Source organism: Anomalospiza imberbis, chromosome 6, assembly GCF_031753505.1.
Source record: "Anomalospiza imberbis isolate Cuckoo-Finch-1a 21T00152 chromosome 6, ASM3175350v1, whole genome shotgun sequence".
Taxonomy (NCBI): Eukaryota; Metazoa; Chordata; class Aves; order Passeriformes; family Viduidae; genus Anomalospiza; species Anomalospiza imberbis.
The window spans coordinates 56,186,178-56,211,721 of NC_089686.1; the positions used below are offsets into that span (position 1 = coordinate 56,186,178).

The 25,544-nt window shown below is 48.8% G+C and overlaps 1 protein-coding gene and 1 long non-coding RNA gene across 6 annotated transcripts in view; one reads left to right on the top strand and one right to left on the bottom strand.

Moving 5' to 3' along the window:
* Nucleotides 1-3,849: 3,849 nt before the first annotated feature.
* Nucleotides 3,850-25,544, bottom strand: part of PLCB2 (phospholipase C beta 2) — a 35,182-nt gene continuing 13,487 nt past the window's right edge. Inside the window, exons 4-32 of one of the 5 annotated variants that reach the window (XM_068194517.1) lie at nt 25,302-25,442; nt 24,556-24,635; nt 24,232-24,285; nt 22,123-22,198; nt 21,665-21,765; nt 21,190-21,356; nt 20,832-20,978; nt 20,421-20,578; nt 18,429-18,511; nt 17,979-18,063; nt 16,663-16,834; nt 15,817-15,914; nt 15,027-15,123; nt 14,826-14,910; nt 14,428-14,552; nt 13,288-13,442; nt 12,769-12,933; nt 11,718-11,817; nt 11,389-11,493; nt 10,352-10,437; nt 10,163-10,259; nt 9,937-9,990; nt 9,217-9,427; nt 8,848-9,019; nt 7,784-7,860; nt 6,076-6,171; nt 5,706-5,763; nt 5,079-5,165; nt 3,850-4,852 (exon numbers count right to left, since the gene is read on the bottom strand). In XM_068194517.1, coding sequence (XP_068050618.1) covers nt 4,580-4,852; nt 5,079-5,165; nt 5,706-5,763; nt 6,076-6,171; nt 7,784-7,860; nt 8,848-9,019; nt 9,217-9,427; nt 9,937-9,990; nt 10,163-10,259; nt 10,352-10,437; nt 11,389-11,493; nt 11,718-11,817; nt 12,769-12,933; nt 13,288-13,442; nt 14,428-14,552; nt 14,826-14,910; nt 15,027-15,123; nt 15,817-15,914; nt 16,663-16,834; nt 17,979-18,063; nt 18,429-18,511; nt 20,421-20,578; nt 20,832-20,978; nt 21,190-21,356; nt 21,665-21,765; nt 22,123-22,198; nt 24,232-24,285; nt 24,556-24,635; nt 25,302-25,442 — 3,405 coding nt within the window. In that variant the 3' untranslated portion in view covers nt 3,850-4,579. Of the gene's footprint in view, nt 4,853-5,078; nt 5,166-5,705; nt 5,764-6,075; nt 6,172-7,783; nt 7,861-8,847; nt 9,020-9,216; nt 9,428-9,936; nt 9,991-10,162; nt 10,260-10,351; nt 10,438-11,388; nt 11,494-11,717; nt 11,818-12,768; nt 12,934-13,287; nt 13,443-14,427; nt 14,553-14,825; nt 14,911-15,026; nt 15,124-15,816; nt 15,915-16,662; nt 16,835-17,978; nt 18,064-18,426; nt 18,512-19,677; nt 19,929-20,420; nt 20,579-20,831; nt 20,979-21,189; nt 21,357-21,664; nt 21,766-22,122; nt 22,199-24,231; nt 24,286-24,555; nt 24,636-25,301; nt 25,443-25,544 lie in introns of those variants that run through there. The other 4 variants (XM_068194519.1, XR_011000314.1, XR_011000315.1 and 1 more) reach the window with 4 other exon arrangements.
* LOC137476323 (uncharacterized) lies at nt 9,495-10,776 on the top strand. The gene is made up of 2 exons (XR_011000317.1): nt 9,495-9,559; nt 10,040-10,776. It is a non-coding gene; the product is annotated as an uncharacterized lncRNA (long non-coding RNA).

The window sequence follows — 25,544 nt, forward strand, 5'->3', positions numbered from 1 at the left end:
ACTTCCCTGTTCTGTGGCTATGTGGCTTCTAAAACAAGAGGAGACTGGGGCAGGAGCCTGGATCCTGAGTCCTGAAACAAAGGTTTCTTGGAGACAGGGATGACAGGTTTAGTATTTAACACCGTTTTATACTTTAGCCCAAACTGACTGAACACTGTGAGGGAAGGCCCTGGAAAAATTGCATTCAAGTATCTTATACATTTTTAAAATCTTATTACCATATTTGTGAGGAATGCAGAAAGGATCCATCTTCAGTGTAGAATTTAATTCCTGCTTCTTATGTTTCTCTCTTTGCAGTTCATGCACGGCACAGCACCAATTAACTGCTCCATTACTTAGATGAGTGTGGAATCAAACATAAATCCTAAGATAAATCTAGATTAGCTGAAAGATTGAAGCTCCGTCTCCAGGGCCAGCAGCTCCTTCCCCAGGCACCAGGCAGCCAGGCAGGAGAACGAGGATGCAGAGCAGGTTTGGAATTTGTATTGCAGTAGTGTTCAGGTCGGGATTTCATGTATGCTTGGTGGCATCTGATTGTACAACAAGGTGTAACCTCTTCTCTGACAGGCTCAGAGCCTACTCAGTGGGTAATTATGCTCAGAGGTGCTGTTTTCTCTGAGTATCTTTCCTCTTCTACAAGGGTGCACTCATGTCTCAGGGTTTGCCACTGTTCTATGTCATGTTTCCCCTGAATCCTTCCCTTTTATTTTCCTTCCTGTCAGCTTTGCTGGTATAGAGCCTTTTTCCTTGCTGGCATAGCCCTGGCAATCAGCATCCAGGAGGCCTTTGAAGATGGCACATGGTATTTATATGAGCAATTTGCTGAATCAAACAGGGAATCTGTCAGTGCTGTCACATCCCAATTGCACTGGTTTGTCTATAATGGTGCCTGTCTTCCTTCAACAGGCCTCTGATGTTGGATGCAGCAGCTTATTATCCCATTTCTTTTGGAACAGGACAAATCTTTTTCTAGAGGCCCCTGTTTTTTAATCAGTGGCAACAGAAGGACCCTGGTTCAAATGAGGCTCCTGAATTTGACATTGTTTGAGACGAGTGCCACCCTTCCCCTGCAGACTGGGGAGAGCTGCTGGTTGTGCCCTGGGACCAGGGTATAAATGGGGATAGCAAGTAAGAATCTAGACAATCTTGGGGAATCTTGATATGTGGGGCAGTGAGAGTATATCTAAAATGGAATAGATACTGTGCAGCACCTCCTTCTCTGAGCACCTTTGGCACATCAGCAGTACCTTTGTTACGGAGGTAAAAAGGACTGGGGTCGTTTAGGTCCTCCAGTCTCCTGTTTGTGTCCCTTGCTGGGGTTGGAGTCCTCCTCTGCTTTAGACATCCCCATTATCTAATTTTTAATTATCTAGTACAAAGGTTGGCCTCACTTTAATATTTTAGGCCACAGGATGAGATCTAGAATATGTCACTTAAAAGGTGAAAATTTGGAAAGGATCAGAGGTTGAACCTAAATCTGCTGCTGTTCAGTGTCTGACTAGATATTATTGTCTCAATTGCCATTGAATTGGAGTTCTGTATGTAATGGCCTGATGAGAGGCCTGTCTGAGCAAAACACCACATCGCCCTGTGCTTGGCAGGTAAGTGAAAACACAGGGCTGCACAGGAAGGAATCCTCAAGGATGTCTGAATCCCATGGGAAGAAACAGTGCTGGAAAATCAGATGGCCTCTCCCCTCTGGAGTCTGTGAGTAACCAAACCATGGTGTGACTGAATTGTGCTGCTGGAGGGATGGTCGGGTTCAAGGTGTGCTCGGGAACCCTTGCAGTAACATTTGGTTTAGTGCCTTTATTTATTATTATTTATTTATTTGTTTGTCCGTTTCCCATCTTGCAGAACTTTCCCCCATTTTGTGCAGACAGGGAGGTGTCGGAGGCACCCTGGGGAGAAAGGGAGTGATGCAGAGTGTGGTCTGTGCTTCATGGGAGCCCTGGCTTTGCTTTTAGCGATGCTTCCGTGTGCACACTGAAAACTACATTTAGAAGGTGTTTTTTAGCACTGAGGTGAAATCTGTGTAAAAGATTGCAGCTGTTTTCATGAAATTTAGCATTATTCCTCTGTGCCAGTGTTGGGTTCCATAACAGAAAGGTTGCAGTGCAGAAACTGTGATGGAGTTGTAAGGGCACAAGTAGTTGCGGTGGGTTTCCTTGCTCAGGTTTCAAACATCAGTGGACATTAATGCCGCGAATTCCATGTGCTTAAGTTCCCTGTGTCATAGTGCAACTGAGCCCTGGTCAATTTTGAAATGCCCATGCCTCAAGGAGCCCCCTGCACAGCATTTTGCTCCGGTGCTGTGTCGGGCCTTGCTTTGGCCTCTGGATTTGTGCTGTTCAGAGCTGTCGGGGCACTGATGCTCTGCATGGGGAAGGGACAGAGGAGCTCAGCTTGAGGAGAGCAGAGCAATGGGCTCTGCTGGCTCTCAGATGGCTCCCAGGGGAGCAGTTGACACAAGGCAAGAATTAGAGGTCTCCAGGCTGGAAAGTGAAGCTGTTTGGGAATTGTGGCAGGCTCGAGGGAAGGAGACTGTAGTGGTGTTGTCCAGTGTCACAGCTTGTGCCGCTGCTGTTGGTAGGAGCAGCCTGTGAGATTGAACCTGGCCAACCTGACTTGGAGTGTGCTGTGTGGAGGGACAGAGCGTGTCCTGCCTGCCACTGCCACTGTCCCTGTGCAACAGAATCTTCTTTAAGTGTGGCCCTGGAGGAAGGAAAACTGCGAACCCCGGCCCTGCTGTTGTGTCCTGGCTTTCCATGTGTGTCTCTCTGACTGATGTTTATTCTGTGGGATTCATTTCCAGAGAGTGTTTGAGGGAAAAACTCAGCCCTGGAACTTTGGCAATGTGTGGAAAGGGGGCCACCCTGTGCCCACGTTCTGGTGTGACAGTGGTGTCTGGGTTTCCTCCAGGGAGAGATGGGACAAATTTTCCTTTAAAATAACCTCTAAAAAGCTCCTCTGGAGGGGTTTCAGTGGCCAAAGCTGGTGACACACTGGTGTAGGATGCAGGGCTCAGTGCCTGTGCTCTGGTTTGGAGCTGCCAGCACAGCCTCTCTGGATTTAAGGTAAAATCTCCAGCTGCTTCCTGGCTGCAGTTGGATGGGATGGGATGTTTGTTCTCTGATGAGGGAGGGCCTCAAACACCACAGGGAGAGATACAGATGGACAGACAACCAAACAGGTACATGGACACAGAGACTTCCAGACAGACACACACACAGGCACACACAGAACAGAAATACACACCCACATGGGCACACAGGGACACACACATGGACACAGCCACAGAGGTGGACAGACACACAGGCCCAGACACTGACGGAGACATGAACAGGCAGATGTGGAGACACAGGGACAGGGACACACATGGACAGATACATGAACACACGGACAGATGCACAGAGGACAGACACAAGGATCGACACAGACACATGGACACACACACCTGGATACAGAGACACAGACATGCAGACACACACACATGCCTGCAGACATGGACAGACAGACACGGACACATAGAGGTGCACGGATACAAAGACAGACACGAACACACGCTCAGGCACAGAGAAATACACACGGACACAGCTGGATAGATGGACACAGACAGACATGTGGACACACACACAGTCCCACACTGAGACATGGATCACACACACACATGTGGACATTCTGACACCGACACACAAACATGGACACACGCAGATGTACACGTACATATCTAGACACGTAGATGCACACATGAACGCAGCTACACATACACCAGGACACAGACATCGAGATGGCATCACAGACACACATACACACTAACTGCAGCTAAGTAACAAGTGACCCAGCTGGTTAAGAACTGCTATGTTTTATTTTTTTTTTAGAAAATAAATAGCTCAAAAATGTACAATCCATAATTCCAGTACTCTAGTGACACCACAGGGGAGATGTGGACTCTTGCTGTGTGTTCAGACTAGGCTTGGAACATGCTGTCTCATACCTGCTTGACCTGGGGTTTGGTTTGTTTTATAGCAGCATTTGTAATTGTTTATTAATGCAGCTTCAGGTGTAACTGTTTTCTTGTAGGATGCACAGCATGGTGTGGTTTGCTGTGATTGAGCCCACCTTCCACCCCCATCCCCACCTGTGGTGTCTCTTTGTATCAGTGTTTAGGTTTGTTTATTGCTGTTTCATTGAACCGTGTGGAAGATGTTAGGAGGAGATGGACTGATGTGAAGAGATGCATGTGAGGAATGATGAAGGAACTGACTCTAAAAACTGTTCTGAATGCAAAGTAAATATTCCTGTAGCTGCTGCTGTGATGCCAACAGGGAGTTGGTCTGCAGGCACAGGCCCTTCCCCACTGCTGAAATACCTCAGAGCTCAGGCTGGGGAAGACAGAGGGTGAAGTACTCTGAAGGGTGAGCTCTCCAGACTGCTTCCAGATATCTGGGATAATGTAGTACATTCCTGAAGGATTTCAGGAGCTCCCCAGAATGGAAAGGGATGGCAGTAGTTCGTGAAGCTGGTCGTTACTTCACCATATACCTTCTTGCAATGAACAGTAAGGAAAGGCCTCATCTCAGAATATGCTCTCTTCTATCTCCACATCCATTCCAGCTCCCAAGGGCTCAGTCATTGCCAGTGTAAGCCTGGACACCTCTGCCACTGGGATAGTTCCTTCCAGTTGGTCTGTAGACCTTTGTTCTCCCTCAGGAATGCTCTGACCCGCTTCCTTCCCAGTCTGTGGCTCTCCAGGAAAGCTGGCTTTGGTGTAGTTCTTCACCATCTCCTGAACCTCCATGTTCAGAGCTCTCAACTTCTCCTCATATTCCACCCGTACCTGCTGCTGGAGCTGCAAATGGAGAATCAGGTCATTCCAACACACTGGAGCCAAGCAGAGAGGCCAGGAGCTCTGGGATGTCAGCTGTTGGTCCTTCTGGGGTCTCTGTGTGGGCCCTCTCATCCACTTTCTCACCCCGTGGGCATGGGTGGGCTGAGGGTGGCCATCAAGATTGATTCTCTGGGGGTTTGGACTTCTTGTGCCACGGAACAGCCCTGCCCCTAAATGTTGTCCTTACCTGGCTTTCTCTCTCCTTAATGGACTGAAGATTTGCTGCCTGCTTCTCCTCCAGTTTCTGCTGGAACCTGCCAGTCTTCTCTGTCACCTTTAAAAAGAATAAATTAATCCCCCTCAGGTTCCAGTTTTATCAGCAAGGGCTTTGGACAGCCCAAGCTCAGCCTAGCAGGGTGGGCCAGGAGCAGTAGCCTGGATTCAGGGACACCGTGACAGCCTGGCAGGCTGAGTGCACATGGGCACGTGGGACATAGGGACAGGGACACAGACAGGGGGACACACACAGAGATACATGGATACACAGACTTGCATAAGGACAGACACCTGGACACACACAGGCATACAGACACAGGGATACACACACTCACACACAGACAGGCACAGGAACAGATGGACATGGACACACACAGAAGGACACACAGGCATGACGACACTGATGGAGATGGATCAATGGATCAGACAGCTTCAAAGGGCAGATCTGGGGTCCTTGAGGTGTCTTTCCTCCTGCCAAGCTTTCCCGTTGTTCTGGAGCCGCAGGTTACAAATGCCCCAGACACTGAGTGAGTTCCCCTGGCCACCTCCCTGCAGAGCCCAGAGCTGCTGGGGCAGCCTGACCCCCCCATGAACTCACCCGTTTGACTGTCTGCACCACTTCCTGAATGTGGGAATTGTTAATTTCTTTCTTCAACCTTTAAAGAAAATTATAAAACCCTGTAAAATCCAGCTCTTTTCCTTCCATAAAACCCATTTGTACTAAAACCCAGTATAGTACTGATCAATATTATACTGATCAACAGGTGTGTTACATTCCCACCCTGTCCTACCACAGGGAGAAGCTGCTGTACTTTTAGGAAGGATAAATTAAACACCAAAACACCACTCAGAGTTGGCTGAGCCATAAGGCAAATAACTGGATGCAAAATTCTACTTTTTCATCTTCCAAGTCAGCAGGAGACCCTGCATCCTGCATGGACAAAGCCCAGGAACATCCACTCCCGCACCTCTCCTGAGCAGCCTTGTCACTGGTATTCCTCAACATGGCCTGGACCCGCTCCACTCTCTTTGCCTCCATCCGCTTCTTAATGTCTTTAATGTTGCTGTGGAGAGAAGAGAGAAGATACAGGCCTGGATACCAGCCCCAGAGAGCAGAGCAGTCCTCCATCCACAGCTATCTGGAGTGCTCCACTGTCCAGAAACACCAAATGTGGGAGACTGTGCAGCAGGAGGCCTGGAGTCTCAAGGATATTTTAAGTCCTGAGTCAGGATGTGTCCTGGCCCAGCAGTGGAGGCAGCACATGCTAAAGGCAAATGTAAGAAAGAAAAAGTCTACAGGAAATTTTCCCTCCTCTACCTTCCCAGTTTCCAGTCTATCCTCCAGTATCTATATGCATGTATCATGTTCCATGATGTCATTCATACTGTAGAGTTTACCTTTACTTTTGGATTTCACAGCTATTTGCAGTGAGAGGAACAGTACTTAATTTATACACAATGTGGCAGACACACCCGAGACATTCACTGGATGTCCCACCCTTCTTTCCAATGAGAAACAGTGTGCAATCACGTCCCTCTTCCAGACCATTCATGATTTATACATTCCTGTCACATTCCCTCAAATATCTGTTCTCCTAGCTGTCCCATTTAATTCCTTTTTGTGCACAAATTCCTCCCCAGTGCTGGCTGTTCTTCTTGTTCTTTCAAAGACTTTATTTTTTTGAGATGGGGACAGCTCTATGCAGATGGATCCAGTGGCACAAGGCTGATTCAATCTTTTTTTTTTTTTGTTTGTTTTCCTGTGCAATTTCCTAAATCCTCTTGGCCACTGCAGAGCTGGGAATGAAGAACATCCACAGCAGCTGAAGATCTCTTACCTGAGTGCCAACACCAGTGCACTGATGGGCTATCGCCAGAGTTTTCCATTCAGATTATTTTATATTTATTCCTGCCATTTCATTGCCTGTTGCTCCAGATCTTGAAATCTTTCTGGAGCTTCTCCCAGTCAGGGGCATGTGATTGTACTAATGACATCCTACTGTCAGCAAACCATTACCTGGCTACTCACCTGTTTCCTTAGACTTGCCTGAATATGCTGAATAGCTGAGTAAAGAGACTCTGGCTTGGGACAGGACACAAAAAGAGGCAGTTTTATATGAATTTGCAACTAAAGACTGAGACAGGACTTAATGGGAAGTAGGAATGAGTGAGGATTTTAGCTTCAGAACAAAGTTCTTGCAAGAACAAATGGATACATGTCTGGCTAGAAACTGGTCAATTGATTCTGCCAGTTTGCTTAAATACTGGAGCCAATATGCTCAATTCACTTAGAAGATAGAGTGGATCAGTCCCTGGAAGGGATTAATGTGAGGTCCTGACTGCAAGAGACAGTGGTGGCAGCCAGGGACCAGCAGAGTATTTCCTATCCTTCCCCATCAGTGGCTCCAGCCTGCTCACTGCCGATGGAACACTGTATCCTGCTTGGTGCCTCCTGGCAGGAACACTGTTCTGGGGATCACAAGAGACATCTTCCCCCCATACCATTGTGTGAGATCCCCTGTCACATCCCCCTGCCTCAATTTCTCACCAAAGGAAAAGAACACCACCTTTTCCCCATCCTCCCTCCCTGGCTGCAGAGCAGAGCTGTGAGATCCAGCAGAAAGTGCTGCCTGGAGCAGAACCTGGCATTATTTGTGATTCCACTGCCATATTTACCTTTCCGACGTGTCCCTCAGCACCCGCAGCTCAGCTGCCTGCTTCTCCCTGGCCAGCTCCAGGATCCTGGCAACTTGCTGTTCAAGGGATGAACACAAGACCAAAAAAGGCAACAAACCAGGATGAGACACTGCACCCCATCTGTATCCCGTTGCACCCAAGTCAGCTGTACACCTCCCTGCATTGAATTCCAGGAGCAACAAACTCTGAATCCCCAAGACTCAGAGCAAACACTGGCACAGAAGTGAGCTCAGCTGTACATGCTGGCCCCACTGTGCCAATGGACTGCACTTGTGAGACAGGAAGGTTTCATCCCTGGCTCCTCTCCCAGGTAAGAAATGTGATTCCTAGGTGAGCCAGTGCCCAAGTGTTATCTTCCTCTCAGGGTTACACACAGCTTGCAAGAGGCGTGTCAAGCCTAAGGTGCACCAGGGAACTGAAGATTTAAGATGTATCAGTGCAAATTCCTTCAGAAAACACTAATGGGAAAAGGCCTCCCAAGCCTGGAATCACTCCCCTTTCATTGGAACAGATAGCATATGCTGGATTTACCATCACCACCATCCCATGGCCTGCACTCTGTCCCCAGGCACCACCGTGGCTTCTTCTGGCCTTGGCTGAGCTCAGCCTGCAGGACTCCCTTCACCTGGACCCTGACTTCCACCAAGTCAAACAGCAGAACACGCTCTGGTGGTGCCACTGGTGAACCCTCAGCCCACCCCCACATCACCCCAGCTCCCAGGCTCCTGGAGAGGTGGCACCTGGCAAGGTGTGAAGCCACTAAGCACTACATTAACTCCATGCTAAGGCATCAGAAGAGCTGGAGCAGATGAAGTGTGATGTGCTCCAGGGCAATGCTAATCTTGTTTTAAAAAATGGTGCTGCAGGATTTTTAGGGCTTCTAACAAATAAGCTTCGTGTCTTCATTCTCAGTTACCTGGCGTGGACCTGACAATGTGTCAGATGTGTTCTGGGCCCACACTCCCAAGCTCAGTTTAGTGAATAACTTGGGATTTTGGGGGCTGTCCCAGGATACGTTTTCAGGTGACACTCACAGCCCTCACCTCGGTAGCGTGCTGCTCTTTCTTGCGTCGGATCCGATTGTGGTGCTCCTTCCCAAGGTGGATGAGGTCCATCTCCAGCCTCTCCCTCAGCTCCATGAGCCAGTGGCAATCGATGCTCTCTGCTGCTTTTACAGGATTTGCACTGGTACCAGCATCACTTGGGGTCACACTCCTGCAGAACAGAAACAGGGGCAATGCTGCTTCTCGCCATGCCAATATAATCCCAACCTTCTCACCCACCCTCAGTGAGAAAAACCCAGGGACCTGCACATGCCTGCCCTGCTCCATCTTCCTGCAGAGAAGGGAAGGTCATGTTTCTCTGGGGATCCTTGTTTTGGTTTGGGAAGGTCACCCCCAGGCTGCAGTTACCTCTTCTTCTGTGTTTTCCTTGTGCGTATTGTCCTTTTCTTGCCCCCAGGACAGGCCAGCTCCGAAAAGAGCGCAGAGTATTTCTGCAGCAGCTCCTCCCTCTGTTTGCTTCCCTTCCATTCCAGCTCCCTCAGCTCCTTCTCCTGCCTCTTCAGCAGCTTCAGGAAGCGCTTCTTCTGCTGCAGCTCAGCAAGGGTGATTGTCTCAGGCTCTGAAACACAAAATAAAAAGGCTGAACAGTGCCAGCTCCTTCCCAAGGCTTGGAGCGGGTCAACTGATCCCTTGATCACCACATCCAAACCAGAGCCCACTCTGCTCCACACCTTGGGATGCCTCTCCCCAGGTACATATTCTGTCCTAGCAAACACTTCTCTTAAGGAATAACTTCAAAAAAAAGCAATGTACATAACAGTTATTTGCAATATATCCTGAGCGAAACAGGTTTCCTCTTGTGCCTTGAGTTCAGTTTTGAGGCACAATTAGGCCTTGTGTTTGCAGGAATTGGCATCACACTGCATTCAGGCACCTGGAAACAGGTGAACAACGTGTTGCACAGGGAGTGCAGGTGTGCTGAAGGAAACCTGCCCTGGAGCCCCAAGATTCCTGGGATTTATCTTTAGTGCTGGCTACACCAGGCAGGGTTGGGACATGTCTTTTTAATTTGGAAATTAGAGATGATAGGCAAGGGCCTCAGCCCAGGTGACCAGCATGAGGAGTTACCTGCCATCTGCATTACTTCTAACACGGCTTCATCCTTGGTGAACATTGCTGCTCCTGAAATCCCAAAAGAAGCTCCTGTTACTGTCCCATCTTGGATGTCCAGGTTGGAAATGGACAGAGGAGAGCTCACCAGAACACAGCCCGTGTGAAGGATGTTGGTGTCAGTACAGAAGAATTAATTAAGCTGCCAAGATGCTTAAATGCTTGGAAACCCTTGGAAACTTACCTGTGGACCCGTTAGAGGGAGGAATGATGGGTTTCCCAGTGAAGCCTACCACCCCGTTAGTCTCAGCAGTTAAGAGGTTTGTCTGTGTGCCAGGCCTCTAAAACAAAGACCAGAGGTAAATGAAAACTCCATCTTTTCAAGCTGAATCCATGCAAGGTGCTCTAGAGAACAGAACCTGCAAAAACTCACCTCCCCCGAGGTATCCTTGAGCTTCACCATGCGCTTGTCCTGCAGGTTGAAGAACTTGATGGGGTTGGAGAGGGCAATAGTGAGATCTGGAAACAGAGAGCAGGGCTTGGCTCAGATAGCAAACAACTCATGGACTCATTTTCACTGCCCAGTGCAGGACACTGTGAAGAAGGAATAGTTTGTGTTCTCTGCTTGTAGCCAAAGTCTCCCTGACAGCACAAGGGAGGGAGGAAGGGAACCTCCTTCACCTCAGGCCCAGCTCAAGGCCATGGCTCACAACTGATGTTCAGGGCAGTGAAGTGATTTTGGGAACTCTGCTCCCAAAAGCCAGGGCCAAGTTAAGATTTCTCCCACCTGCACAGCTCCCTGCTCCAATTCCAGCCCAACATTGTATAAACCTCATCTTTTTAATAAAAATGTGATAATCCAAATTTCTCAGGATTTCCCCAGTGAATAAGGTTCATTTGTATGAACACAGGGGAGGAGAGAGCAAACATGAGAATTATTCACAAGAGCTCCTGTGGCTGATGCTCTTGCACTCTGGGTTTGGTCATGACACTTGATCCCTCCCTCCCCCAGGTGAGGCTTCTGTCACATCCAGCTCTGACCCTTCTCAGAGGAAGGTCCCCATATCTCAGTACCAGCAAGAACCTCCCTTCTCCTCCAACAGGGAAGAGCATCACTCCTAAAACCTCCCTAAAGCCCCTGTTCTCAGCAGCCCCTGAGAGATGTCACCCATTTCCTCAAGGAAACCTCTCCCTGCCTCCAAACAAAGGTAGGGCTGAGCCATTCCACACTGGAGCCTGGTACACCTGCACTGCACCTCAGGTGGGAACCAGGCTCAGCGGCAGTGGGAGCCTCCATGCTCTTCCCAAGGCAGCGAGGCCATGACAGGATGCTGGCAGCTGCTCAAGTCCCACCCTGACAAAGAATTGAGGGTGCAGCAGGAAAGCACTTCGCAGGCTGGAAAAATGCTTCTGAATCAGAGTTTGGAGGAGGCCAGAAGCACACCCCCCCCACATTCCAGCGCTCCCTACCTGCCCAAGCATCTGGCACGTAGTCCTTGATCTCCAGGAACACGAAGAGGGCGGGCATGGTGAGCGGCATGTTGCTCTCGCTGCGCAGGCACACGTGGTGGTAGCCTGGGGCAGAGAGAGGAGGGAGCTGAGCTGGTGGCTTCCTGTCCCTCCCTGTCTGCTCCAGCAGCCCAAGGCTCCTCTTTACAGGAGGTCATGGTTAGTATATCATGGGATAAAGCCAAGGCTATAACAAGATGGATTTGAAGGTTCTGCTGCCTGTGGGCACAGAGATTAAGAAGCAAAGTATGTGAAGGGCTCAAAAGCTGAAGGAGTTTTCACTGATTTACCTGGGTGCATTGCAATGATGGGAATGATACGCTGGCCAATGAACTTCCCTCCTTCTTCCCAAGCCACAATTTTGAGAGACGCCAACTCGGGCATCATGATCTAAGGGAAAAGCAGAGTAAGGCACCAGTGTCCTCACCTCTAACTCCTGATAGCAGCATCCTCCTCCTTCCAACCAAACAATTCCATCTCTGCCAGGGTGGCACTGTCTATTTCTGCATCTTGTAATTTAGAAGCACAATTCATCATAGACATCATAGCTGAATGCCCAGAAACTCCACCAAATGCAGGCTTCTCAGCCTGCCCAGGATCACAGGTTACCAACAGGGCAACAAACCCTCCAAACCACTGCTTCCAGGAAGAACTCACTGGAATGAACTGGGATGGATAATTTAGCAAACATGGTAACATTGCTAATAAAGGCTTTTGACTCCCTCCTTCCCTGTATTCTTGTGCCATAAAATGAACTCAAAATTATTCTGCCAGGAGTGAAGCCTCCGAGTATTTCTGAAAGGAGGATATTTTAGCCAAGTAGGCTGAAAATATCTGTAGCTTCATACTGTGCCTGACAGATGAATTGTATAATGTGTACTTGACTAATCTTCCCTGTGCCCTGCAGCTGGACTGGTGATCACTGAATTCCTGGGGAGAGACAGGGAAGCTTTCCATATTCTGGCACAACTGAAAACTGGTCCCATTACTGCTCCAGTTTGGCTGTTTCTCATTGACAGTTTAACCACAGAAATTCAGTTCCTTTCTGGTGCTGGAAGTTTTCCAAACTGATTGGTCTGAAGAGGGCATCATAGAGGGGAGACTTTGGTTGCCTGTTATCTCCAGAACCACTCACAGCTACCCCTTGTCTGTTCTGGGAAATATTGAGGCAGAGTTGTTTTGGATATTGTTGTTTGGATGTTACCTGAGAGTGTCCAAAGCCAGGCCTGAGGTCTCCAGAGGGAAGTCCCTTCTGCTGGCACTGACCTCTCCCAAGGCAGTGCTCATGGCCATCAGGAGCTTTAAGGATTCTCGGCCTAAATTAATATCCAGTATTCTCACCTTTTCAAAAACAAAAGCCTCCTCTTTCCACACTGGGTTAATGGAGTTGGCTGTGGAGGTCAGTTTGGTTCTATGTTTGCGCTTAGCATCCCTTGGCAGCCCAAGGAGCTCCACTTCCACGTAGGTCTTCACGCTGCGGTCCGAGAGGAACTGACCAGAGAGTACCTGTGAACAACACAAACAGAGTTCACATGCTGGGAAGAATAAAACAGAGGGACTCACCCATTCCTTCACCCTTATGTCACTGTCCCACCCCAAAAAAGCTTTTCTGCTCCAGCTCTTCTTTTACTTTCACCTCTATTTCTTGCTTCAGCACTTCCTCTCTCCCTACCAGCACAGCCTTGGCTGCCTCTGCACGGCAGATGCTCATTTTCCATTTTCATGTGATTATGATTAATTTAAAATAGCGACAAGCCTGGGAGTTGCCACAGTAACGCTTTCCCACAGGACTCCACGGGTTCATGTGGCACTGAGAGTCTCCCTGAGTGACACAGGACAGGGTCCCCAGGCTGTACTTGCCGTGACACAGACAGTAGTGGCCACCAGCCCGTCGATGCGATCCACAGAGAAGGGGTCAAACTGCTTGTTGGAGCGCCGCATGAACTCGTGCTTGAGCAGGTACCCACACTGCCCATTGAACTCAAACAGGGCCATGTTCTGCTGCATGGGGACATCTGAGAGCAGAGCAACACAGTGAGACAGGACTGGGAGGGACAGGCAGCCTGTGTGCTATGAGGGAGCTGAAAGCTGCCGGAAGCTTCCAGCCCCTGCCAGCCCACGGCTTGCAAAGCCATCTTGAAAACTAATTAAGCCTCTCAGCACCCTACAGGGAAAAATATTACAGCAGCTGTTGTAAGGAAGGGAAGTGGTTTGCTTGCGCTTGCACCTTAAGTCATGGGCAGAACTAAATTAAAACCTGCTTTAAGGAGCACCTGCTATTTCTGGGTGGGAATAAGTAACTGTCTGAGCTCCTCTGCTCCTTCCCCCTTTCATTTTGGGCCTCCTCTGAGTCCATCTTCTGTCTGACACTACTGAGGACACTGTGTGGAGGTTGCTGCACCTAACCTGCACTGTCATCCTCTTCAGAACCAACCTTGCACTCACTCCCTTTTGTCTCCTATGCTCTACACATAACACAGCCCTGTGACAAAGGAAGAGGGTAAGGTACAACTTTCTCTCAAGGCTTTTCTTTCCTTCTTATGGTGGTTATGCAGCAAGGAAAGGCCTTTCCTCCCCGATCAGGTCAAAATCTTGGAAATAATGGCACAGACAGGTCAGTGCTGTGGCCAGATGGAGCTCTGCCTCTGCCTTGTAGAGGTAGCACCTTGGGGGATAGGAGCTGCAGGTGCCCTCATGGATATGATTCAGTGTGACGTCGTGGAACAGGACAGCCAGGGACAGTGCCCGGACACAGGGTGACAGCAGTCCACGTGTGTGTGTGTGTGTGTGTGTGTGTAAGCCAGGTCTGTGCTGGGCATGGAAAAGTGTGCTGTTGGTCTGTGGGAGATCAAATCAGCGGAGAACAGCACTTTGGGAAAAGGCACATGGAATAATGACCAGGGAAATGGCAGAAAAGGAAGAGACAGGAACCAGGAGCACCTGGGGACCAGCAGCTCCTGACCTGACCTGCTCGGAGGCTGGAGCACACCCGACACTCACCCATGGTCTGGAAGTTGAGTGCCACCATCTGGCAGCCAACATTCCAGAACATCTGGGGCTGGTAGTTGGAGGAGTCCATCCGGGTGCCTTTGGGGTAAATGCGGCTCATCTGCCACTTGTTGTATCTACAGGCTCTATAGGAAACAAGTCATGACTGTTCCTGCTGTGCCCTGGGGCCAGCCCACATATTCCCGTTATAAAAACTGTTGGAACTCTGCTACCAAATGCTCAGAGCCCTCCAGACAAGACCCCAGGGAGGCTCAGGCTCCTTACAGTTTTCATTTAAGGACAACCATCTGGCAGCCTTAACATTGGCTACAGCAGGATGCATCCTGTCAAGAATCTCCCTCACACTCCAAGCACCCAATGGCACTGGAAAAAGGCTGCAAAAAGGATACTCTACAAACTGCATGGGGAACTTGCTCAGTAGATCACAAGCCTTCGTCTCGGTGAAGGAAGAGATGACATAACTCCGGTTCTTCTCTAGAAACAGGAGATTGCATTTAGGAGCAAGGCACGCCCAGTCCCTGTTCTGCACGGGGACCGAAGGAGGCGGGAAGCACTTGGCCTGGATTCCAAAGGGACTGAACCTGACTTACTGGCAGAGACCTCGAAGGAGTTGAATTTGATGGGCTGTATGTAGTTAACCAGGCTGGACATCTCCTCGTACGCCGTCACTTCCAGGCCAGCCGTGCCCTGAGCAGAGAACAATCCAAAAGGAAACAAATGAAGAGACCTTCCCTGGAGATGAAACAAACTGCACCGGGGCCTCCCAGTCAAAGAGCTCTGGTGGCTGCCCTGACCAGAGTGCTCCAGTTTCTCTAGCTTCCCAGTCCTACAGCTCCACGGTGGGCAAGGGCACAGGATCTCCAGGTGGCTGGGCAAAAACGGAATCAAGGCACATGGAGAGGTTCCAGAGAGGATGTACAAAGCCCAGGATCTCTTTGACCCTCAAAACATGGAGTCTGGGATAAATGGGGATATTGTTTTTCCTCCTCTCCAAAGGATACCAGGGAGATGGAAATGGGAAATAGACCTTTTATTCAAGGGAATGCTGATCTCCTCCCTCCCCCTTCAGCAGCAGCACTTTCAGTAACAACTTCTCAGACCAAGGCTAAGCCTCTCCAATACCCCAAGGCAAACAGTTATCTCCAAATCATGCACAATCAGCAGTAACTCCTCTGCCACATTCTTTATGCTTGCAACAAAATTTCTCCTTTTCATTTTTTCCTGCAAAAGTCTTGTTGTGTGGGGGATGGAAAGTCCCCCACAGGTTCATTCCTCTTTGCACTTCGGGTTCATCTCTATTCAATAGGGTGAGGCCCCAGAGAAAAATGGAAGCCAGCAAAAATCCAAACAGAAAAGGAAAAGAACCAACAGTGACAGTACCTCATCTGACTGCATCTTTTTAATTTCCTCTTCATCCAGATTTCTGAGCTGTTCATCCTCTTCCTCTGGCTCCTCTTCAGCCACATCACCTGCCCAGACTAAGCACACAGGCCCTCATCAGTGATATGGATCAGGAGGACACAAACAAGACCCTGCAGGCTGCTGGCAGTAGAGGGCTCTGCCAAACCTCAACACCAAGTAATGCTGGAACACTGAGGGGGAGAATCCTAGGATTTTATTGGCCAAATCCAAACATGAACTGGTACACTGAGGATGAGTACACCCAAGAGACCAAACCATTCCTGCTGCAGGCTCCCCTCACACTGAGGAGCAACAATCACTGGGCTGTTTCCCCTCCAAGGACACATACACTTGCAGGAATAAATGCCCATTTCCATTTTTTTTCATGATTTCCTGTGCTCTTTCCATGACAGGGACTGTTCTACCACAGGGGCCCTGAGCCCAAGAGGTGATAGGAAGGAAGGAGACAGGGGCTGAAGGTTTTATGAACCTCCAGGACCCTCACGTTGAAGAACTAAGCTGTGGTGAATTTGTGGTTATCAGAGAGCTACAAGCAGTAACAAATTATTCCCCTTGCCACAACCCAAAATCCAGAGTGTATCAGTGGATCACTAAGGGATGATGGGCAGGTAAATGATCATCTCTTTTGGCTGGACTAAGTGTTCAGAGTATACCAAAGGTTTAATTTCTCTTCCAGTTTTCTGCTGCTGCTTGGAATAACTGATTTAATGACTAGTGCTGGCTTGTCCCAAGCTCACCAAGTATTGAGTGATTTAGAAGGCTTTGCCCATCAGTTTTATTAGTCCCCCTTCCCTTCAGACATACCAGTATCTTCAGCATCCACAGAGCTTGGCTGCTCAGTGGTTTCTAGTTCCACGTTCCTCCCTTTCTTCAAAGAGTTCTGCCTCTTCCCAGACATAGATTGGTTCTTTTTGTTTTTAATCAAGATTTTCCTTAAGAGATCTTTAGGACTTGGCAGAGGAACTCCTGGCTTCAGCTGCAACAGATAAACTTCATCACAGAATTCAAACACTCACCTCTCCTGTCCCCCTGGCCAATTGCCACTGCACAGACACATCTCTCAGCCTCTATACTCCCAATTTCCTCCATTTGCCATTATATCCCACTGGATTAATGCAGATTTTTTCCTAAGATTTCACCTGTGGTTTCAGACCAGCATTTTGCACCTCTCAGGCTATGCCATGCTGCCTAGCCACCCATCTTGCTAAAAAAAACACCTAGATGGCCTGAAGGCATCCACACACCTCTGGCTTCCCATTCCACCTACTTCTCTCATTATATCCCAGATCCTCAGTCCCTTGTCAGTACTCAGGCTGGATTTAAACACTGCCTGCAGCAGATTTAAAAAAGATCTCAGAGGAGGTGGCTCAAGACAAGGACATGTGACAGACTGCACAGACAGCAAAGGCCTGTAAATGGCTTAGCTGATCTCTTGAACTGTTCTCCCCCTCATCCCTCTGTTCCTGTTGCCTGGACACGGGGCTGGACAGTGGGCAGCTGCTGCTGGCTCATTGCTTCTTTCCAGTTCATCTTTGGGTCTCAGTGCTTTCAAACAGATGCTTGGGGCCAGGAGCTTCAGCTGTCCCTCCTGTGTGCACCCCAAGGATCTGCCTTGTGCCCTGCAGAAAACATGTTTAAAACCTACTCACATGCTTAAAACCATGTCTCCTGGCAGGGTAGGTGTGTCACCAAAGGTGTCACCAGGCCCACAGAAATACCTGTTGTACAGGTAAGATGAAGGCTGAGGTCAAGCAGAAGGGGACCTTTCCTCAGCTATTCCAAGCACATGACACTGACCTGCCCACCTATGCCTGGAAGGGAATTCCCAGGCTAGAAGCAGGATTAAGCCTTTGCTCCTGTTTCCAAGTGCTGGCAGACAGAGCTGGACCAGAGTTGTGTACGGAACACACCTGGTACCCTCGGTACATCCTGGCCACCCAGAGCTCAGTGCCCAGAGCCCCTCATGTGACAGAGTGCTAAACAAGAGTTTTCCACTTATCCTTATGAACCAGGATCCATGTCCATGGCATTGTGTCTGTTGTGGCACCTCCCAGCACCAGGAGTGACCAAGTTTTCCAGAAAGGCCTCCCCAGTGGCCTCCTGCCCCAGCTCCCTCATACCGGGTATTTCTCCAGTGGCTCTGTCAGCAGCATGTCTCCAAAAATTGTTCGGCAGTACTCGGCCATCTTTGCCTGCTGCTTGGGCCTAAGAGAGATCAGGCAGGAGTGAAGAGGAAAGCAAATGCCCAAAATCAGAGTTTGGTATGAACAAAAGATGTCTATGTCCTCTACCCAGAAAACCATCTCAGTTATGCAGATGTTAAGGTCCCATTCCCAAGCCAACTCCCATGTTCATACTCTGCAACCCCAAGGTAAAAGGCTACACAACTGTGATCACCCCACTCTGCAGGTTAAGGCTCATCTTTCAGCTCTGACCCACCTTCAGTTGCTTCAGAAACCTCAATTAATGCTTCACGTCAGCTCAGCACTCACTTAAAACCCAGCAGCCCTTGCCTGTCTGTTTTCTGCTCTGGACACAGCAGACAATTCTCCCAATCACCAAATACTCACGAGTCCACGTGGTTCTCGAAGGACAGGATCACAGGGTACGGAGATGTTTTAAAAGCACTTTCTGCAATGGCCTCAATGGCATCCTGGAGGAGAGGCCATGGTCAGAGAGAAGCTCAGCAGCCACTAATAACAGACACAGCTGACCTCCCACTGAACAGACTCCATAACTGTCTCTCAGGAGCTCCTTTCAAAGTCACTAATCTTCTCCCAGTAAGAAGGTGAGAAGTGTCATCTTTTTCACACCTGCCCAGATTCCAGCTCCAGAGGATCCATGCTGAGCTAAACTCAACAGCTTGCACCAAAATGAAGCTGAAGATACAACAAGGTGAGATTTTGGTTTTGCTGCACAGGTCAGTGTACACATCACTGCTGTGAGGGCATGTGGCCAGAGGGACAAACCTTAAACTGGCACAGAAAGGTGTGTGCAGCACCAGATTAAACCACTGCAAACTCAATCCATACTTACCTCTGAACCTGCCCAATTTTCTGTCATTTTTGCTGCTTATAAAATCCTTTTGCCTGGTAGCAGAGAGAGCTGGAGTGTTCAGTTACCAGCTGTGCTGACATTTCAAATGCAAATACCATGGAAACCTTCTCAGAATTAATGATGTAAGAAAAAAAAATAATATTTTCCCCAAGCCCCTGTTAAACTGCCACAAACTTTCCACTATTTTCCTTTCTGGTCCTGCTAATTGGTAAAGAAGTGCCATTTGCTCCTTTGCAATTACAGTCCTCTGATCATCCCAAATCCTGGATCAGCCATGACCTCAGCAAGGAGGGAGGCTGCCACAGCTGCTCCCCCATGGACCACTGGGAGTCTGTCACAGAAGCCTCAAGGCTCTCAGGAGAAGCCTCAGACAATGCTACTAAAAGGCCACAGGAGTTGTAGTGGAAGGAAGGACTATGTGTTATGTAAAACCAAAACCCAGCACACGCTGTGTTAGCAGGTTATAATTTCCTTGAGGAATGGTCCCAGGCTTCAGCAGAACTCTGCAATTACAGCAGCTACAAATGCCATTATTTCTGTTCTATCTGCAGTGAACTGCTGTGCAAAAAGCAGCAGCGATACCACGGGGCTTTGGAAATAACTGAGTCTGAGGACAATACCTCTGACCTTAAGGACTGCTTTGGTTTGTTGCTTTTCCCCCCCCCCCACATAAATATTTTAGTAATAGTGAAGTGTGGGAATTTGGGGGAAGATACAGAAGAAAAATAAAGAGCTGGGAAAAAACATCTAAAGCACCTCTACCTGTTAACAGCAACTGTGTAAAGGAGTGCAGAAAAAAAAAGTCAGTGTGATGCCTTTATTTGTAACTTGCAAGCTGTGGATAAATGCCCTGTACTGCCTGGCTTTGAGCTGCGCTTCCGAAGGCTGGGAGCTGAATCCTCAGGGAAGCCAGCTGCTCCACAAAACACATTCCAACACTCAGGTCATTAGAAAGGAATTAAACCCTGTTCTTCCAATAGTCTCCACTTGAGGCTGTCAGCTATAGAAATCTGCTGCAGACCAGAAGATAAACTCATTTTAACTGTGTTTTCTAAAAGCACCCTGTTCACTCCTCTGATGTGCCTCTACCTGTAAATCCACCAGCCTCATGACACATTCTGTGCATCTGTGCTGTGACACAGCCCTGTGTACACACACCTCTGCTCAGCCGTCTCTCCATGGCTTCTGCCTGACTTCCCACATTTCCCTCATCCGTCCGTCCATCCATCCATCCATCCATCCATCCATCCATCCATCCATCCATCATCATCCATCTTCATCCAGCTATGAACCTCTCTTCTACTCCTTCTACTCCTCCCATCCCAAAATTGTACAAACTCCAACCTAGTGCTTATGTGTTCACTTTTCCATCTACCCACACATTCATTCACTTGTCACCTCGCCATCAATCTTTTCCTCTCAAACATCCTCAGCCATCTGGCTCCCTCAGCAATCAATCTAAGAGCAGGCAGGGGAAAGCATCCATGGAGAAAACTCTTCACTACCTTGAAGAGGATCTCAGTTGTCATGGTGAAGCCGTGGGTGATGATTGGCTCCTCATCCGGGGGCCGGCCCTTCCAGCAGTCCAGCTCCACGCAGCGGCAGCCGGCCAGCAGCGTCTGGCGGTACATTTCGGGAGAGGACGTCCCAGAAAATTGCCCAGCTGCAGGAGAGAGGCTCAGCGTTAGCTACTCCCACAGGACAGCTCCTGCACACACAGGGGCAACAGGAGTCTCTGCCAGCCTTCAGCAGGTGGATGCAGCAGACTGACAAGATGTTTTCAGTCGCAGGGCCACGCTGCTTCATGTCACACAGCATTTAGAGTCAGCCCAGCCCTCAAAACCCCCAGGGCACACACATCTGCCCGGCTGTGTCCCTCCCGGTCCCTGGGCGTGCTCGCCCTGGCACAGCCGTACCTGTCAGATAGGTGTTGTGTGAGGAATTGATGTAGTAGTGCGAGAGTGGCTGGGTCATGTCCTGGTACAGCATCAGCTTGTCCAGCACTATCAGGTTGTTCTCGGGGCCACAGAGGAACCAGACCATCCCCTCTGGAGACAGCTGCCCTGCACGGCAAACAGAGCTATCAACCAAATGATCACCAAATAGAATGCTTCTGGCCCCTCTCTGGAAGTGGAAAGAGAGTTTTGGGAACAACAGGGAGTTGTGGAAACCAGGCTGACTGCTCCCATGGGAAACAGGATGGCAGAGGGCATGAGATCTTCTGCACTGTCATTGCACCTCTATAGCAAGAGCTTTGGGCTGAACAAGACTCACCTCTCTGGATGTTAAACCCGCTGGGCTCATACTTCTCTATCAGGCTCTGCACCTGCTCAGGTTTGGCCGGCGGGAAGAGGATGTCATTGAGGCGGGTGTCACGCTGCTTCTTGTTGATGAACTTTGCCAGGTGATCTTTGGTCATGTAGGGCTTTGCTTTTAGATGGCTGCAGTGAAAGAATCACAGAGGGGCAGAGGTAAGGCCTGGGAATTATCCCAGAAATCTTTTCACATAGAAGAGTTTGATCCTTCCTCAGGTTGATCCTCCCTCTAGGCCGATATATTTCAGGGTCCTGTAGCACAGTGAGGTCTCCTCCTTTTTATTCAGGCTGTGAGTGAAGGCATTAAGTGACATGGGATCCTGCCCTTCTAAGGCTTAAGGCCAGACAAACCGCACGACACTAAATCCCCTCCTTCCTGTCCATCTTTTGCCACAAGAGACCAAGTTCTGGGTTGTGGCTTGAGGGAAACTTACTGTGAGGTAAATATCTCATCAATCTCGGGCCGTGGACACAGATTCATGAGGAACGTCTTGTACACCGGCTCAGGGAAGTCCTCGGGGTTGATGGCATCATTCTGAGAATGCAATGGAGATGTGTCAGGACCACAAACCCGTGACAGCTCTTACCTGTCATGAACACCCACAGCTCAGCACTTGGCTGTGACAACCCCAGTAAGTGACTGGAACATCTGGCTGGGTGTTGCTGCTCCTTGTGCCACACAGTGCAATTGCTGGAGTCACAAGTGTTACTGGAAGACAGTAAGAGCTGATGCCAGCAGGCCAGAGTTAAGGCCTGGCAGTGGTAGGGTAAGGTAAGCAACTACAAGCATCTTGGCTGATGGCTTTTCACAGCCAAAGGCATCCCAGTCAGGGCAGGGAAAAAGATCCTTCTCACGCTCATGAGACTTCTGGATACCCAGAGAAACCCTTACCTTGCCATTTGGCAGATGACAAGCACTTAGTGCTTCTTCCACCCTCTTCTTGTCTGCAGGGAACATCTGAAAAATACTGACCAGACAGGCAAACATCACCATGGGGCAGGACAGAGGTGGGGGGGCTGGAGCTGCAGGCAGTGCAGGACACTCCAAATGCACAGCAAGGGAGACAGGCAAGACAACTGTAAGCATGAACCAGCAAAGCCAGACAGTGTTTCTCCAGGGGAGTAACTGAGGGACCGAGTTTGATAAACCTACACAAGATTTTTGACTGCTGATTTAAAGCAGAAATTCTGTATTTCTGCTATGGACTCTGTAAGAGCCCTGTCATTCAAAATCCCTCTCCTGTCCTTTTCTGCCCCTCTTGGAGGTGCTTCCTATGGTACTGTGGAGAAATAACAATAAATGAATTTTCCCTCCTTTTAGAACATCCTGGTCAACAGCACCATGGTCTCCTCCACGGATAAATCCAGCCTCAGTTCTGTTAAGCTCCTGGAGTCATAGGTGCTCACAGCAAACAGGGGAACAAGACGTGCCCTGTGCTGCCAGGTGGGAGTGCCTGGCAGAGGCTGCAACAGCTCATGCAAACCCTGCCCTTTGCAAGACAAAACTGCAGCAGCCTTGGTATGATTCCAAAGGGATTTACATATTTAAAGGAAAGGCAAATGCTCATGGAATTTTCAGAATTTACAGGAGCTTCGAAAGCGTTATGTTTACCTACACCTGGAGATACTGAGTATTTTTATAAATCTTGTTCTTAATCTGGGCTATTTAATGGTCTGCATTTTTATCATTCTGCAAGAAATGGACACTGAGAAAAGGTACATCCTGTATCAGATATTTTTTTCTAGCTTGTTTCAGAGGAATAAGCTGGTTTCTCCCTGCAGCAACACTACCTTGCTTGCATTTTAAAGATTAATTCAAAGCACTCTTCCCTAGTGTGTTATTCATTACAGACTTTCACATTTTTAACAGCCCTTTGATGAATATTCTGGTTTCTGACAATGAAATTCTGCTGGTTGGTGGTTTAGAAAACAAATAACAAAAAATGTTTAGTGTTGAATAAAGCTCAGCCCTTCAGAAGCCCATTTAGTCAGCACAGCCCTAATCCAGCACAGCTCTGCCTTACAACACACCCTGGGGCCTGTGTTTATTTGGGGCAATTAGTGCTCACTTCTTGTGATACTGTAACACAGCACAGACCTAGAGCAGAGTGGTTCAAAACTTCCCAAATGCACTGTCTGCAGCTCCTTATTCTTAAAACAAAAGGTAATTTATGGACCCAAAAGGGAATTCAACATGGCAGTGCTGCCTTTTGTCATTCTACAAGCTAAATCAACACAGAGGAACCACAGGGCCAGCCCTGGAGCAATTTTTCTTGGGAAGACACTGAATGGCACAAAATCAATTCCAGATTCATGCCACATAGTGCAGGGGTGAAGGGACAGGCTGGGCTTTGCTTCCCATTCTAATGGAGCCCTACCTGATACACAAGGCCAAGCTGGGGACAGGGAAGGACAAATCTCCATCTGTTCTGCTCCTAAACCAGCACTAACACTGGCCCAGAGGCTGCTTTGCTCTCATGCACATCCAGAGCGAAGGCTGAGGGAAGGAGGAAGTGGGGAAGGACTGGAGTGGTCACACGGGGAGAAAGGAGACAAGAAAAGCAAGGGAGCCCTGCTGCAGGGGAGCTGGGAAATCCAGCAAAGAGCTCTCCATATAGAGAACTCCTTACAGGAAAGGGAAACAATCCTACACCTCATCCACCTTTCAGCTCAGGTTTTTGAAATAATCTGTGATCGGAATTTTACCAAAGTTGCTGTGTTTTGTTGGTTTTTTCATGGTAACAACCAGGAAATTATATCTGTGGCCATTTAAGCCATTTCTTGCTGTAGATGAAGGCCACAAAGTCTCCTTTCCAGACTCAAATGATGTGTCACCTAGGTGCAGCAGGAGCACTTCCATGGCCTCGACACAGAGGGAAAGTTCTCTGCCTCTTAGGTGCAGGAAGAGCAGACAGCTGAAGCCACTGAGCAACCATCCTCTCACCAGTTGCTCTGCCTGTAGTCTGACTGAACACACAATGAAACAAATATCCACACTCACTTCCGGACAGGAATCTTTCCCTCCTCATTCAGTTGCAACTTCAGCTTCACTAGACTGTGAAAAAAAACCCAAACAAGATTATAAAAATGCATTTGTACAATCTTAAGAGATCCTACTAAGTGAGAAGAAAGGAAACATACAATTGGGAAAACAATCTAACAGTGAACTAAAAATCGGTGTTCTACAGACCATCGGCTTAACCTTGGCATGACCCAGGCCTTGGTCTGGAGGGACCTGGATGCTTTGAAGTCTTTTTTTCAAGTACTGTCAGAAAGAGCAGGACGTGGATGTTTCAGAGAAAAAAGTTTCTCAGAAAGGACTTACATTTTCTCTAGGAAGGTGTAGCGGGGAGCATTGTACATGAGGGGATTCCGGGCAATAGCCATAATATCCTCAGCCCAGTCCTGGAACAAACAGGGCAGAGGCAGTTGGGCTCTATTGAACTGCTCCAAGAAGTACACAGCAAACATGGAAAGGGCACAGAATCCTGGAATTGTTTGGTTGGAAGGGACCTTAAAGCCCATTCAGTCCCACGTCCTGCCATCCATGCCAAACCTTCCATTATCCCAGGTTGCTCCAAGCCCCATCCAACCTGACCTGGAACACTGCCAGGGATGGGACAGCCACAGTTTCTCTGGGCACCCTGAGCCAGGGCCCCCCACCCTCACAGGGAAGAAATTCTTCTTACATCCCATCAAAATCTACCCTCTTCCAGTTTAAAACTGTTACCCCTTATCCTGAGACTTCTGGGCTTGTCTCTATCACCTTCCTCCTGCCTATAAACACTAGGAGCTGAAACTTTTCCACTTCTCAGCAGCCTATTCATCCATACAAAACACATGAAAGACAACAGTGACCAGTCTTCTACTGCTCCTTCTCTGTGCAGGGCAGAAGCTTCTAGAACAGTGGAGATACCACACCTGACTGGAACATAAACCTCCTTGTTTATAACCTTGTCAGTAATGCTGAAAGAGCTCAGGGTCCTGTCTCCTCCTCTCCTTTCCTGCTTCCCACTGAATGCCCCAATCCTTAGTGGTTCCCAGTACTTCCAAGACCTCAGGCCCCAGTACCTTGCAAATATTCTCCCTGTAGGACACAAAATTATGGAAAGTGAGGTCAACCATGTCAGGGCCAGATACGATTGTCAGGTTCTTCAGCAGGAAGGTGCTGTAAGGGTAATCCAAGTTAAAAACCTCTCGGAGCTTCAGGGACTGCAAAAGAAACAGAACAGATGGGAGTAATTGGAGAATGAGAGTAAACTGTACCCAAAAAAAAAAAAAAAAAACAAACAACAGACCCCAATACACACATTG